Here is a 17890-nt window from a genome sequence, read left to right as displayed (position 1 = left end):
TCAGATACCACCTGCTCACTCACAATTAAGCTATGCTCTTTTATGTCCTCTACACTCAAGTTCTTCATGATTCCACCCTGATCAGGATGAAACACACTTATAAATTGATCACTGAATACCTCAACAATGTCTTCTGCAGCAGTTACCATTCTACCACTTTCATCCCTTAACTTCATCTTTTCATGATCATTCTTCCTTCTACTTGCCACATGTCTAAAAAACTCTCTAGGGTTTTTCTTAGCCTGATTTGCCAATTTCTGCTCATACTCTACTTTTGTTTTCCTTACTAACTGAGTCACTCTCCTGGCTTGTTCTTTATATTCTTCATGTGACTGATTACCATTATTCATCTTGTATTTCCTCCAAAATACTTTCTTTTTCCAAATTTCATGCTTAAGCTCCACATTCATCCAGTTTACACCAATCTTATTCAGCCTCTTGGCCTTGGGATACATTCGTACATTGATGCTGTTATGTATTTCTTTGCAAGTTCTCATGCAGCATTTATTTCCTTACCACTCAACTCCTTGTTCCATGTTATAGCTTGAAGTTGTCTCCTAAGCTAGTCATAATCACCAGCCTTATAATTCCACATATATCCTTTCCTCATGAAAGTCTGCATATGACTAGCCCCAACACAGGTGATTACTTCATGATTACTTTCACCATTAAGCACTTCCATTTCATCAACCTCCAATCTCCAAAATAAGTTGATATGCTTACTATAGGGGGAAAAAAAATCCCTTATCAATTAATCTGCACTCTAATCAACAGGGTTCAAATCCCACTGTAATATAGCTGCCTGTGAAAGTTTTTTTTAAATGGCAAATTTCTGTTGTTTGTGTGAGATTCACCACCCTGCTTATTATTATTATTATTACCACCCCAAGACCTCATGGAGTCAAAGACTCATGTGGGAGGTCCTTCTATTAGACACAAAGCTCATCATACTGTGTTTTAAACACATTCAAACTCTTTGCAGACACCACATTCTCAGACAAGGCATTCCAATCATTCATAACTCTGCACAAAAAAAACCTGCCTCTCACTCCCCTACTCACGCATTCTTTATACTGTTTCCAGGGATGACCTCTGGCTCTCTCCTGATCTCCCACTATTTTCTGTAAAACATCTCCAACTTGTAGGTCTCTATCATATCTCCCCCCCTCTTCCTCCTGTCCACCAAACTCTGCAAATTACATCTTCTCAATCTTTCCTCATACTTGACATTCCAGAGGTCAGAAACTACCTTAGTCAGTCTCCTTTGGACCCTTTCCAACATCCCTCAAAAACTCAAGAAACTCATTTTCTTTACTTCCAGTTGCTATCTCATCATTCCAGTCTATATTGCCATAATTAAAATCACCAATAATGATCACTCCTTTCTTATTTACTTGGCTTATTTGATTGTACATTTCATTATCACCACCATCCACATTACCTGGTCTATAACAACATCCCACCAAGTATTTGATTCCATTCACCTCTATCTCACGCCATACTTGCCTCAAAACCACTGGCACCCCCCCCCCCCTCGCATCTCCACTCTATATGGACACAACTCCTTCTCTATCATCAATAGCACTCCCCCCCCTCCCTTTTTATCCCTTCTGTCCTCACAAAACACATCATACCCTTCCATTTCTATTCCTGTCAGGATGTCATCCTCTTCCAACCATGTCTCACTTATTCCGACAATTTTATAAAGAAGATTTAAATAAAACAGTGATTTTATGCTACTATTTTACAAATGTATTCACATTCTGGGTTTTGTATAAAATCATAGCTTGTCAAAATAGAAGTTATATATATATATATATATATATATATATATATTTTTTTTTTTTACCTTTAACAGATTAGTAATTTCCACATGAAGATCATTACGAAATGGACAGCAAGTTTTAAAGACTTGCATAACATGCAGGAGAGCTAAACATCTATGAAAAAAAAAAATGATAATTAAATTCACACCAGAACACACTACTCATAGGTTTAATTAAACAAATGGAATTACCATGAAACATTTTTACATAATTTCTGCAGATACTAATCTAGTGCAATTACATCCATATAATGCAGTAATTTTCAAAGTACTTCAGAAATGAAAAATCCTAAGGCTATCAATTTAACAAATTTAATTTCATTTCATTTAACAAATAACTATTAATTTAACAAAACAAAATGAGTATTTATTCTTTTTTTTTTTCGAAAAAAAAATTGATAAATATGAATTTATTTACTTTCACTCAATGAATCCAAATGCAAATAACTTTCTTCTCATATCACTAGACATCAATAGACACTATATGGTTATATGGTCACTCCATTACGTAGTGATTAACCACACAAATTCTTTCAAGTAGCCTCCCCTTATGCTAAGGTTTACTTGAAGTTTCAACTCTCTGAAGGTTGTCTATTTCACTGAAGAGGTCTGTCAATTAACCTTTCTCAGGTATTTGACTCTCTACTACTCTTTTCTTCTCATAGTGCTCTTAAGGAACTTCAGAGTCCTGACGATCCTATCCAAGACCTGTTTATTTGTCTGCCTTTCAATGTCTGAGACCTACGACAGTCTATTATAACATTGCATTTCCACAGCAATCCTTTTCCTATCAGCCTTTTTTTTTTTTTTTTTTTAAGTTTCAGGTTATGTATTTAAACCTTGCTAATGATCAAGTAGCTGCATCTAGGATCTTCATCTTTTTGTTCCTGGAGTAATGGAGCTATCCTTCTTGACCACATCTCTGACTATTGTCCTGGTCATTCTTCATCCTCTGATATCTTCTGAACAGCAATTCCTCATATTGCTGATGTACAGTTATCCTAACTGTATTAGATAATTTGAGAGTAGTTCCCAACAGTGTTGATCCTTGCATATTCATGACTGCATATGACAAAAAGATTCCAATTGTCAATACACATGATTCGCTGCATAAGTGATTCAAATATACCACCTATATTCTAGGCCACTATCTACTATCTGTTGCAAACTATAATCTGCCACTATGCTCTAGGCCACTATCTACTGGCAATTAATAGTATTTTTGTCTCTTAATTGCATATGTTCTCTGAATAATTTGTCTATAAGTAGGATGAAAACCTGAGTTTCTGGGGATTGGGGGGATCTGCCACCTCCATGTGAGATTGGCCAACTAACCTTCAAATGAAAAAACTCAAATGAACATCCCTCTCATCATGACAAGAATCAAATTCAGGTTTTTTTTATGAGCTGTAAAGTGAAATGAGTCATCATTCCTCTAACTGTGCTATGTGGATGCTTACAATTTATAAGTTGAACATGATTCTGATGTACTGAAAAACATTTTCTAACTAATACGATATATCTATCTCATCGAAATATGATAAGTTACAGAAATATGGAACTTGATAATGGAGAAAATTTGTCTTTAGGAGAAGGCAGTAGCTCATGGATATGATTGGCTGGTTTGAAGACAGCAATGATTTGGAATTTCCTTACATTCTTTGCTACATGTTCAGAAATGTCTTTAATATCCAAATAATCTCCTAATGCCTTTTATTCACTTATAGGAAGAAGGAATCTAACTTTTGGAGACTGAGTGGGCAGTTCAACCTCCACCAGTAGTCGACCAGATATAGCTGACCTAAGACTATCACTAATTTTGAAGCAGCATCCAGTGAAGAGAATGGCAAACAAGTGCTGCCATCTTGCAGTCCCTAACCCAATATCTTGCTGTCTGTAATAGTATGGGTTCTAGAGTTGATATTCTTGAGTTTACAGGATGAAAAACCCAAGTTTTTAAAAGAGAAAAAACCTGCCAGTATGTTGCAGAGATTGACTAATTTGGGAACGAGACTTTCTTCAACTTAGAAAAACTTCCTTTAGTTGGTGACTAGAATTGAACCTAAATTTTTCTTTGGATGGCCAGTGCTGGGGAAGAAAATGCCACTTCCGCTGAGCTACACAGGCCTTAAGGAAGGAATTACACCCTCTGTCCAAAAAGAAACCGAACTTTTTGAAAATAGAAGAAACTAGTAGCACCACCTGTTGTATTTTTTTTGTCAAAAGTGGCAACCTTCATTAGTGTTGTGTCAACTGTTTATAACATTTGTGTCATTAGAAGCCAAGTTATAGTGCCAAGAGTGACAGTGTGTTTTGACGAATGGTCGGAAAATGAGTTTCAAACAGAGAGCTACGATTGACTTTTGTGTTAAACTTGGTAAAAGTTTTACCGAAATGCATCAAATGCTTAAAAAAGCATGTGGTGATGAATGCTTATCCTGTACTCAAGTTTACGAGTGGTTTAAGCAATTTCCAAGTGGTCATGAGGTGCTTGAGGACGACGAAAAGCTGGCAGTCCAAAAACTAAACTGAGCGAAGTTAACATCCAAAAAGTGTGTGATTTCATCAAAGAAAACCCGAAATTGTTCAGGAGATTGATTGAAGATGAATTGGGGGATTCCAAAATCCCCCAATTCATCTTCAATTGTGACCAAGAGTTTGGGCCTTCATAAATTTAATTCGCGATTTGTTGACCCACAAGTTGACCAACGAACAAAAAATGTATCGAATTGAACAATGATCGTTACTGGTGATGGAACGTGGTGTTTTGAGCATGAGCCCGAAACAAAGTGCCAAGTGCTGAATGGAGACCACCAGAAGAGAGGCATCGACAAAAAAAGTCGCTTGGAGAAGTCGAAAGTAAAAACAATGCTGATATGTTTCTATGATTCCAAGGCATTATCCACAAAGAATTCATTCTGCCTGGCCAAAACGATCAATGGTGAGTTTTATCTCAAAGTTTGAAGTGATTGATAGCGAGATTTCGTCATGTACGGTATGAACATTGTGATGCAGGCAGCTGGTCACTTTTGCAAGATAATGCACCATCTCATTGATCAATTGAATCGATCAAGTACCGTGATTTGTGAAAAATGGATGAGAAAGAATTTCGTGTAATGATTAAACATTACTTTTTGAAAGGCAAAACAGCTCAGGAAACCAAAGCTAAGCTTGATAAACATTATGGTAAGTCTGCACCTTAAATTAGAATGGTTTATAAGTGGTTTAGTAACTTTTGAAGTGGCCATATGATCACAAGTGATGCTTAACATTCTGGATGCTCTGTTGAGGTCACTACTCCAGAAATTATTGAAAAATTCCATATGGTGATGGATGATAGACGAGTGAAAGTGCATGAAATTGCTAAGGCTGTGGGCATCTCAAATGAATGTGTACATAATATTTTACATGAACATTTACATGTAAAAAAACTATCCGCAAGATGGATGCCGTCACACTGGATCAAAAGCATTAATGTGGGAACTGTTGCAAAGACAGCTTGAAGCTGTTTCAACAGAATCCAGATGAATATTTGCATCGTTTCGTAACAGTGGATGAAACATGGATTCGTCACTACTAGCCTCAGAAGACCAAGAAACAGTAAAAACAATGGGTTGCAAGCAGGGAATCTGCACCATAGAATGCGAAAAACGTTCCTTTGGCAGGAAAGGTTATGGCCACCGTCTTCTGGGATGCTCATAGCATAATCTTCATAGACTTCTTGGAAAAGGTCAAAACAATTACCGCAGTATATCATGCGTCTTTGTTGGATCCTTTAAATAATGAAATAAAGTAAAAACAACCTCACTTGGCAAAAAAGAATATTATTTTTCACCACGACAACGTATCTGCTCACTCTTCTGCAATTGTGATGGCAAAATTGTTCGATTTACACCACAAAAGTACTTTCGCACCCTATTCTCCAGATTTGGCTCCCTTGGACTACTATCTGTTTCCAGACATGAAAAAATGGCTGGCAGGAAAGAGATTTCCATCAAACAATGAGGTGATTGCCGAAACAACTGTCTATTTTGAAGAGTTGGACAAATCATACTATATGAATGGGATCAAAAAATTCAAGCATCGTTGGACTAAGTGTATAGACCTCAAAGGAGATTATGTTGAAAAATAAAAAATTTTTGCCTCAAAAAAATTCCGTTTTCTTCATTTTTGCATGGACTTATCGAAAAACCTTCGTATATATATATATATATATATCTGATAAAAATGGGGAAAAAATTCTTAGCCCACCCACAGTACAAATGTCCTATAGGTTTGCTAATAACATTTTTCGTGGATAGGAACCAAATAAAATAAAATAAATAAATAAAAATAAAACACGTCTCCAGTAGCATGACCACCACTCCTGAGATACTGACTGGTTGACAGTTTTCTACCTTAGTCTCCTTTATGCAATGGAAATTTTTTTCCTCTTTCCATTCCCATGAGACCTAACCAAAGCTGAGACTTAAATTAAACTATCTGGTCAAAGGCACCACAAAAATTCCCTAGCACATTCTTGTAATATGCAAGCTGATATATACTATCAGCTTGCATATTATATACTATCTAATCCCTTAGCTGAGTTCACATCAAGGATCTGTAATATCTTGAGCACTTTCAATAAGCATATCTCTATTTCTGCATCAGTCCCTGCCATACTTCATATTATTATTATTATTATTATAGTAAGACACCATGGAGTCAGAGACTCATCTAGGAGCACTGCCAAATGAAAATTACTAAAAACAGTTAAATCTTAAAAAAAAAGAGCTAAAAAGGAGTTAAAAATAAAAATTTGAAGCTAAAATTTTAAAAGTAGTAGCTGATACTTTTAAGTTACTTATTGTATTCAAGTTGAAGTGATACTTGCATATAAATGGCTAAATACATCTTCCATGTGGTTCTGCACTTAATTCACCCACATTTTCACTTAGATTTTCAGCTTTATTATATGTGACCATCGTTCCAATATTACTCAGTGTAGATGCTGGTAAATGATAGCATGTACAGCACTTGTTGTTATGCCTTAGGCCATACTTGACTGACAAAAGAGCTGTCAGCATTGGCAATTCCATCTTGTTTCTTAATTTAGTTTTAACTACATTCATGGAACTAAAAATTTGTGCAATTTCCACATTAGAATTTGGCAGTATTAATAAATTTATTGCACACTGAGCAATTTCTTTAAATGGATTTATTCCAGATGCATCTTTATATACTCGTACTTCAGTCAAGAATAGCTCAGTGTTTTCTATATTTGTCCATTTATTTAAGTGGATAATATTGTACTGGTATTCAGCAGCAGCAGAAACATCTTTTTCTGTTTTCAGCATTATTTCTAAGATGGGAGTAGCAGGTTCTTTTATATGTTTTAGGATATTGTCAACAGAAAAAGAAGCCATCATTCTTAAAATATTCAAGTTTTCAGACAACCTTTGCTTAAACTGTTTGAAGAGACCAAGAAGAAACTGTCTTGCTCTACTTCTAAGATTTCGCTCATAATTTTGCTTTATTTTCTTTTGTATCATCAACTCTGAAATATTTCTTTCAAATCTGTAACCAAGATTTGGACTGGGATCCAAATAGTCATCAATCTCTGATTCTAGAGGGCCGACTGCAGATGATGGTAGCACTAACATATTAGCAATAGAGAGAATCAAACGAGGTCTTCAAATAAATCTCATCTTATCTGCACTGTTAGACGTGAAAATTTTGTTAACTTGCTGAACTTGAACTAGAACAGGATGCAAAAATAAAAGGTATAACAGATTCCTTTCATCTTTGTACATCTCCCACAAAATTTGAGCTTTGTAATATTTCTCAGTCACACTCCCGACTTCGAAGTGAGTTTTTAATTCCAACCACTGGTTGAGAATTTTGTCTACTGCAGGTTCAATGGAGAGCCACCTTGTTGCACAATTGCTTACAATTTTCAGAGGAGCATAATTTTCGTTAATAGTTTGATAACAGCTCTTTGTATGCTGCTTGTCTTGAAGAAGAATGTGAAAACCACTTATGTTTCGGCAACTAAAAATTCTAATTTTCTTGGGAGAGATTCTGTACAGGTGTGAGACATTGCTAATTGTAATGAATGGCATACACATCTAATTAAAATTAAGGAGGGAAGATATGCCTTCAATTGTTCATAAATGCCATTATTGACACCAACCATAACACCGGCATTGTCTGTAATTGCAATGAGGTTTTTTAATTTTCAGTTTCTTGGTCAAGAGCTCTTTTTTTCAGTGCAGCCACAATACCACTAGCGTCACACTTTTCCAGAACCACCATGCTCAGAAATGTCTGCATAATTTTGTTGAATTTCCTGTTATAATAAATGATGGCCATTCCTAAAATCTTATTCACTGTGATATCATTCAATTCGTCTATTAGCAAGCTGAAATTTTCATCTCCAATGTCTACATTAGATCTTCTTCAAAATGCTCACTTAGAATATTCTTTACAATTGCAGAGCACTTAGTTTGGTGCATTTTTACCTTTGGCATAATTTCACTGTCTGGGATGATATTTTTGCAAAGATCTACTAGATTAGTAGTGGAGAGCCTACGGCATGCATGGCAGAGGTGGCACACTCGAGAATTTTGCTGGCACGTCAACGATTTAGATATGATATCCTTTTATACACTTATAAATTATTCAGCCTTTTTTTTTAAATTGTTACAATACTTACAAGTTAAATTTTGTTTAACAGGAGAGAGCAGCTATGAAGGCATGAATTTGATTGGTGCGGTATTAACAAAAGATCATGCGCCCCTTTAAAGACAAATGGAACTGACAATTTTTGAGTTGAAATGCTAATTCTCTTCAACCAAATTCCATAGCATCTGTCATAACAACATTCACTATATATTTCTTAGTTTTAAGACATTCACGAAGGGGTGTCGTTTATCATTCCAACAGAACTTCTCGTTACAAGTGGGCTCAACTCACACAAAGTTTCAACCCATAATTGGTTTTTATTGCCTTGTTTGCGTTTGAGCTGGAAGGGGAACTCACACAAGCATTATATGGCATGTTTCAATTCATGGTAAAATTTTATTTGTGATTTGTCATAATGACATCGAGAATTTCAAATGCAATCAAATAAACATTTATTTCATGTAATTGAAAAATTGGACAATAGTTTTAGTTAGATACTGTGTTTCTGGTGCAACATATGGTTTTGCTTGTCTATACAGCGTAGTTTCTGTGAGAGGGGTACATGTGATTCATTAGTTAGGTGCCATTTTTATTCCAGCTGTCTCTAATTGCACTATTTGTTGAGAAATATATTATGCAGACTGCAAAAGCCTCTGTACCTTATTCAGGGATACAATAAAACTATTTTCTTTTTCTTGCATCTACAGTATATAACTGTTGAGAAGGGCATGTTGTTTCTTGTGTGGGAGGTATATATGCAAAACCTTTTAATGTCTTTTTTTTTGTAAAGTGGAATCAGGGGTGCCAATTATACACGAGGGTAAGTAATATTCGAAGGTAAGCGTTTGCCGATAAGCTGACATCCTTCTGCTGCTTCCCCTGCTCTGCTGACTACTATGGTGAGTTACAATGCATAAATATTTTTCTCACTACCGTTTTTTTTTTTTTTTTTTTCAAACCAATATCATTAAAATCAATTTAATAATACAATAATCAATTTTAATACTGAATAATATTATAAATTTTTAGTGATCAGATTGGGATATGTCAATGAAACTTACCAGAAGTTAATTTAATGATGTTGGCCTGAGGAAACTACAATATTGTAGCATTAGTTCTGTGATTGATAATTAATTTATATGCATACTTTTATATTTGTCGACATGCTATACTGTATACATTAAGTGTATTAATACTCTTTATGATTATGCCATAATTAATTATTAATACTTATTTATTAAAATAAATAGCCAAAAGGCTTCACATCGTAAAATTATATAAATTAAGTGGATATTAAATCAAACATTATTTCAAAGCCGACTACAGAAACTATAGATGTTTCTTGCAAAATCTGACCAGAGATCTTATGGGAATACACTCACCACCATACTACGAGTTGCCTTAGCCGCTAGAGCAACTGGTATATGGCAGCGAGTGTATTCCCATAAGTTCACTGGTCAAATTTCCCAAGAAAATTCTATAGTTACTGTAGTCGGCATTTGAAATAATGTTGGATTTAATATCCACTTAATTTATATAATATTAATACTTATGTTAGTTTAATGTATGAACTTTAAAAAAATGGGAACGGTATTTACGAGTAAGTTTGATGGGACTGAGCCCTCTAATACAGTAAGAATAAATAAAAATACGGTCTATAGAAAAAGAATTGAGAACGACTGATCCTTAGGATTCCCTGACTTTACCCTCTTCTAATCGCACATGCGTTCATTATGCATTTTGCACCGCGCATCCGCCAGTAGGCAGAAATAAGCAGCGGCAAGCGCATTATTGTTGCGTATGTACACTGTTTTGTTTTTGCTACTGTAAATGGGAATTATAAAGATAATTTAATTTAGGCATATAATAAAATGTTGATCTTTTTGAAACTATAAAAAATGCATTTGATTTAAGTTTTGAATTATTTTGTTACAGTTCTACCGAACATGGCTGGAGAAAATAAAAAAACTAAAATTATCACAGTCAAGCAGCAGAGAGTTCCAAAGCTGGAGGACTGAAGAGTATGGCATGATTAATAAAGACAATAAAGCAATATGCGTTTTATGTTCCGGGACAGTTGTGTACAGAACATTGTCAGTAAAATGGCATTATGAGACAAACCATAAATCGCTCCTTGAGAAAAGCAAGAATGAACAGAAAGAATTTATTGCTCGGGCAATTAAAAATAGGAATATCCAGTCAACAACCCTAATGAAATGCAGTCCTTCAAATATATAACTACTGCTAGTTTTTTTGCCTCAAATGTAATTGCTAAACACGGGAAACCTTTTAGTGATGGGGAATATAATAAATTTAGTTTAATCCTTTATCCAAGTGTGAGCAAACAAAGTTTGCATCTGAAAGTATCTTCAGGACTGGGGTAAGGTGGTGCAACACCAGGGAAACTCCTTGTAAAGGTGGAGCAAGCTACTAACACTCCTATCTCAGTATCTCCTATAATGCAAAACACATCTCCTTGTGGATATGTCTAATGCTATGCATTAAGGGAAGGGCCACTACCCAGACTAGTTTCGACCTTTATTGCAGTCTCTTCAGTGGGAGCCAGGCCCAAGTGGAGATACCAGCCAGAAGCATTAGCAAGGTCATCTCTACCTATAGGAGTTGCCAAATGGTGTGCCACCTTTTTAATAAATAGATTTTAGAGAAAGATGTTGAAAGTTTATTTTTCACTTGGTTAGAATATAATAAATTTAGTTTAATCCTTTATCCAAGCATGAGCAAACAAAGTTTGCACCTGAAAGTATCTTCAGGACTGGGGTAAGGTGGTGCAACACCAGGGTGACTCCTTGCAAAGGTGGAGCAAACTACTAACACTCCTATCTCAGTATCTCCACCTTTGCAAGGAGTCGCCTGGTGTTGCACCACCTTACCCCAGTCCTGAAGATACTTTCAGGTGCAAACTTTGTTTGCTCACACTTGGATAAAGGATTAAACTAAATTTATTATATTCTAACCAAGTGAAAAATAAACTTTCAACCTGATGGGGAATATATAAAAGAAGCATGGTTAAAATGCGTACCAGTTCTCTTTAAAGATTTTGAAAACAAGGAAAAAATTATTCAAAGAATAAAAGATATGCCTTTGGCTAGAAACACGGTGAAAGATAGAATCATAGAAATGGCTAAAAATATAACTCATCAGCAAAAAACAGATATAAAATCTTCTGGTTAAATATCTCTTTGTCTTCATGAGAGTACTGACATAACTGGATCAGCTCGTTTAGCAATTTTTATTCGTTATTATGTTGGGAATAACATCAAAGAAGAATTGATAAGCTTAACATCATTAGCAACAACAACAAAAGGAATAGATATTTGCAACGCAGTTGTAAATGCACTTGCTGAAAGAGATATAGATCCCTGCAAAATTGTATCAGTAACTACTGATGATGCTTGCAGTATGACTAGAGAGGAAAATGATTCGTCAATTTATTTACCAAATATATTGGACATTCAGTTCTGGGTTTTCATTGTATTATACATCAGCATGGTTTATGCGCAAAGGCTAGTTTCAAGCCACTGGAAGATATTATAAGCATTGTAACAAAATTGGTCAATTTTATATAGGCACGCACTTTAAATAAGCGAAAATTTATAGAATTATTAAGTGAGGTAAACTCGGTGTACAATGGTTTACTTATGTACAACAACATCCGATGGTTAAGTTGTGGGAAAGTTCTTCAAACTTGTTGAGTGTTTAGATGAAGTCGGACTTTTTTTACATAATGAGAAAATCATTGAAAAATACAATCAATTAATGAACGTCGAATGGCTTTTGAAATTAATGTTTTTTACTGATTTGTGTTTACATTTAAATGAATTAAATGTTAAATTGCAAGGTGTTAACAAGACAATTATGTCATGTTTGATTTAATCAAAGCACTTGACGCTAAATTACCAATTTTTAATCATGACGTCATTTCCAATACCTTCTAATATTTTCCAAATACAAAAAAAGTCTTTGCAGATCTAGAATCCCATGAAAAAACAGATCAAGTTAAATTGACAAAAGACTTTTCTACAGTTATTCAGTCGATAATCAATTAATTTTCTTCAAGATTTACGCAGTTCAAGCAATTTGCAGATACATCAAAATTTATTTTGCATCCGGACACAACATCAACAGATAAACTCAATTCGGAGATTTTCGAGTGGCTGAATTTGGAAGATATAGAAATGCAACTAATCGATTTTCAATCTAGTTCTATATGGAAACAAAAGTTTGTCGATTTGAGAAATGACTTGGAAATAATGAAAAATGATCGAATATTGGGGGCAATTAAAAAGAATGCAGAAGAGAAAATATTGAGAACTTGGAATGCCATTCCTGAAACCTTTTTGTTGTTTAAAAAAACTAGCGATGGCTATATTATCAATTTTCTCCTCTACATATGCTTGTGAGTCATTATTTTTCTAAATGAATTTTAATGACAGTTTAAGAAATAGAATGACTGATGAATCTTATTCGGCGTGTGTATTACTAACAGTGACAAAATATGAACCTGATATAAAGCATTTGGCATCTAATGTCAACAGCAAAAATCTCATTAATAAATCAATAGATTGATATTGATAAATTAATAAATTGATAATAGGTTAATATTCATTTGTATATGACAATGTGTTTGTCAAATTATGTGTTCATTATTATGAAATTCTATATTAATTTTTAAACTTGTCTCAATAAAATTCTGCAATTAATTTTGCATTAATTAATGTTCATTAATTAATTGGTGTTGTATTTATTGTATTTATTAGTTGCTGACGTGCCGGGCACATCAGCAACTCAATTTGTAAACTTTTGGCACGCCGACGTAAAAAGATTCGCCACCACTGTACTAGATGATCGCAACTGTTGAATGATGAGTGACAACAAAGAAATAATGCTAACCTATCTTCAAAGTTCGCAGTCTCATCAGACTTTTTCACAAGCATATTTGTAATAGGAACAGCTTTATATGGAACTGCAGCAAGATATTTCTTAGTTTCGCTATGCTTTACAAGCTGACAATATTTAGCAGCTATATCACATCTGCAAAACTTATAGTGGCCTTTTGTAGCGTTACCAGGAACTTCACACAACCATTTACTAAACATTCCCATTTGCAACCATTCCCTCCTAAATTTTTGCTTGTAAGCTTTATTTTTCTATTTGCTCATTTTTGAAGAAAGGTATACAACTCTTTACTGTAACGAATTACGATCAGTCTTTGAAAACTTCCCACTCACTATCGTAACTACCAACCAGAACACTGTGCAAAGACCAACTTGTAGCGGTGCTATCAACTTTAAAACGAAAAAATGGCAGACTGTTGGGCCATGTGACTGACTGACTTCATCATGCATTTGAAACGTGTACGATGCTTGTACCAAACGTACAATATACAATTCCTTATCAAATGCGAACTTCTGGAAAACTTTTAAAACAATTTCTTTAACAGTAAGTTATAAAAACAACTAAAGAGAGCTGAAACTAGTTCTGAAGGAGCTAGATTTGGAGCTAGGTGCTAGATTAAAATTTTTGGAGCTAGGGAAGAAAAAAAAGAGCCAGATCTAGCTCCAAAAGAGCTAAATTGGCAACACTACTAGGAGGTCCCTTTTGTCATACACACACAGCTCATCATTCTTCTTCATCATCATGTAGCTTCCTTAGTGAGAGGGTGCAGCACCATGTCCTTCCAGTTCTCTCTGTTGGTGACTATCCTTTTTGTTTCTGCATAGCCATGTGATCCTGTCCATGATCTTATATCTTCAAGCCATGTCCTTCGTTTTTTGCCTCTTGATCCTTTTTCCATAATTTTTCCTTCTAAAACTGTTAATATCCTCTGTCCTGCTGAACTTCTCAGTACATGTCCTGCCAATCTCATCTTTCTCTGGATCATTTCCTGTAATAAAGATCTCTGTGTTCTCATTCTCTGTAGGACATCTGTATTTATCACATGTTCTGCTTATGGGATTTTCAGAGCTCTCCTATAGCACTATATTTCAAAGGCCATTATCTGTTGCCTTACTCTCTTCTTGAATATCCAGGTCTCACTTCCATATGTGAAAATTGGCCACACTAATGTTCTTATCATTCTTTTCTTTGTCTCGATACTCACAGAACTTCTGCAGCTCATCATACAGCACCTTAAACACATTCAAATTCTCTGCAGATACCACGCTCTCAAGCAATGCATTCCAATCATTCACAACTTGCCATGTAAGAAACCTACTTCTCACTCCCTTGCTCACACCTCCTTATACAGCTTCCAGGGATGACCTCATGTTCTCCCCCAGTCTCCCACCATTTTATAAAAACTCTCTTCAGTATTAATGCTATAACAACCCTTTACCAACTTGTACGTCACTAGCATATCACCCCTTTTCCTCCTATCCACTAGATTCAGCAAATTGCATTGTCACAACCTTTCTTCATATTCAACATTCCAGAGATCAGAAACTATTTTGGTCAATCTCCTCTGGATCCTCTCCAACATCTCTTCATCCTTTTTGAAAATCAGGTGACCAAATCTGTGCACAGTAGTCGATATGTGGCCTAATCAGAGCCTTATATAATGGATCCAGAATCTACTTACTTCTACAAGTCAGTGTTCTCCACATCAAAATTGTCATATATCCACCTGTATGATACACTTTTTCAAACTGATAACTCAGTAATTCTACTATTTAACTGCTTTAGTTGCCTCCCTAACTCTGATTATTCTACCATAATCATTCTTGCCAATTCCAAGAGAACTCCAGGATCACCCTAGCATACACAGCTTATTTTCTCTCATAATCCAATTTGGCCTTCCTTATCATACTATCTTATGCTTTGTATTTCTTATGAGCTTGCTGATCACTTTTCTCTTTAAATTCCCTCTGCAAACTTTTTTTTTATGCACCTCCAGCTTAATGATGCTATTTATCTATTTAAAACCCAAAAAAGAAATGAAAAGGAATATAATTATTAAAAATACAGTGCTATCTCGCTAATCCGAACTAATAAAAACCGTGCGCGTTCGGATTAGCGAAAAGTTCGGATTATCGAATTTTCTCCCAAGAGACAACAATAACTAGCGTTTAAGACAAAATAATCAGATTTTAATGGTGCATCAATTTAATTCTGTAAATAAATGCAGTAACTGATAGAAAAAAGCTACTGTACTGTAATGTAAAACAAAAAAATAATAATAATAATACAGTACACCAGTTTATTTTAGTACAAAATTTAATTTGCACATACCTGTACAGTATTGAGGATTCTAATTTAATAAAATTGCAGAGTTCAGTACATAAATTAATTGGTGTAAAAAAATATCACTTTCTTGTATACAACACAAAATAACACAAAAAAAAGTTTTTTATTTCTTTGTAAAAAAGTCACTAATTTTCTTTTGCTTCTTGGAAGTTAAACTTTTTTTGAATGCTTCTTCTCAGAGCTGCATCAGCAATAAAAATTTTGTGGAATGGCGTATCATTCTTCTTAACACATTCTATACACATATTAAAACTGTCAACTGCCTTTTCATGTTTTACTTTTTTTTTTTCGAGTTCTTCATCATCATCATCGTCTTGTAATTCATTCTGTAGCGTCATATTTATAATTTCAGCATCTGATTTGATTTCAAATTCACTTTCGGTTCTACCTGTAATCCATTCGGCAACATCTATTTGTGAAATTTCAACATCTGGATTTATATTTTTAACCAAATTATGCACGTTTTGAATTTCCTCTTTTTGTGTATATTTGTGATTCATGCCGACAATACAGTACGTACTGTACAGTATAAAAAAGCAAACGTGAACACACAATACATAAAAATAAGCCTCCAGTATAACCGTACAATCGACAGTATGAAACAAAAGTACTGTACTGTAGTAATAATATTTAATAATTATTAAATAAAAATAATAGTACACAAAATGATAATACATAATAAATAAAACTTGTTTTCTTTCACACCATAGTTCGGATTACTGGAGGGTTCGGACTAAAGAGGTTCGGATTAGCGAGATACTACTGTATATTATTAAAAGAGAAATTATTAAAAGGAATAATATTCATTACTAAATGATCTGTAAAATATATATGTAAATTGACAAAATATGTATAACATTAAAATTCTTACTTCAAAAGAAACTTCAACTTGTGCCAAGCAAGGTTGCTTGATGGAGGAAACAGTGATCTGTGCTTCAACAACAGTTCCATACAATAATCCACAAATGAGTTGAAGGACTGTGCTAGTGCAGCTTGCTTTCAGAAATAATACCAGTGGTAGTAAATGTATTTTAACTTAATCAGAATAAAGTAATTATTTTCATAGGATTATACAATTCTCAGGAATAATTATCAGGATTATGCCATTCTCAAACTTCTTTGAAATAAAATACCAAACTACAAGTTATAATATTGTATAATTTAAAATAACATGTTAAGACAGAAATAAGTTTTCAATTTATAGATATTATTATAAGTAGTAGTATTTTATGGTGGTATTTTGTCAGTGATGTGACAGCAGTTTTCTAATATAAATCAATTATACTATAAATACACAATTTGTAATTTGCATTCTTTAAAATTCTTAAACTGTAATAAAGACATAATATTTGTAATTAATTATTTTAATATTCTATTATTTAAATTATTTAATATTATTTTAATTGAATATTTCAATTATAGTAACAAAAAACGGCATCTGAGCAGAAATAAAACAAAGGTGTTAATGTGAATATGTACACAGTTGCAATGTGCTAAACATAGCTGCACAGTTTGCATAATTACAATAACAGTGCCATATAAAATGAAAAGTTTGTAATATATTTCCATCATATAGTTTTAATTTTTAAAATTCAAGCTTTAATTTTTAGCCACTCCATTTTGAATCTGAAATGAAATAAACTCACCTTAAGCATGTTCGATAACAGGACTGTGAAAATTGGTTAGGCATCATCTTCATCAAATTCCTGATATGTATCCTCATAGGAGAGCTATACATGATATTGTGACAGTACAACATGAAAAAGTTACACCATTACTAACTTTCGTTCAACAACTTTCCTCCAAATTAAACTGCTATTTGTTAAGATCCTAACATTATCAGATCTTATATTTCTGTCTTCTAAGGCACTCCATCTACATCCTGGTCTTACTCTGGGTCTTTTTCATGCCAATCTGCAAAGAACACTTGCTTTGTTTTGCTATTCTTTCATCTCTCATTCTGCTTAAGTGACCATATCATCGGAGATTAGCTTTGCTCACATATTCCTGAATACTAACAATGCCAAGTGCTTTCCTAATATCTTCATTTTTAACGTTTATATTATGTCATCATCATCAAATTCCTGACCTTTACCCTCAAGGGGTGTATGGTATGATAGTACCATACATCCCTTGAGG

The 17890-nt window shown here is 34.2% G+C and overlaps 1 protein-coding gene across 1 annotated transcript in view; it reads right to left on the bottom strand.

Moving 5' to 3' along the window:
* Positions 1-17890, bottom strand: part of LOC150108197 (BAI1-associated protein 3-like) — a 709720-nt gene that overhangs the window by 365578 nt on the left and 326252 nt on the right. Inside the window, exons 14-15 of the mRNA XM_090390426.1 lie at positions 16623-16747; positions 1850-1940 (exon numbers count right to left, since the gene is read on the bottom strand). Coding sequence (XP_090246552.1) covers positions 1850-1940; positions 16623-16747 — 216 coding nt within the window. The remainder of the gene's footprint in view (positions 1-1849; positions 1941-16622; positions 16748-17890) is intronic.

This window comes from Typopeltis vanoorti, chromosome 3, assembly GCF_054136105.1.
Source record: "Typopeltis vanoorti isolate ZY-2024b chromosome 3, IOZ_Tvanoo_1.0, whole genome shotgun sequence".
Lineage (NCBI taxonomy): Eukaryota > Metazoa > Arthropoda > Arachnida > Uropygi > Thelyphonidae > Typopeltis > Typopeltis vanoorti.
The sequence above is the reverse complement of the archived record's forward strand: the minus strand, read 5'-3'. Positions and strand labels throughout refer to the sequence as shown.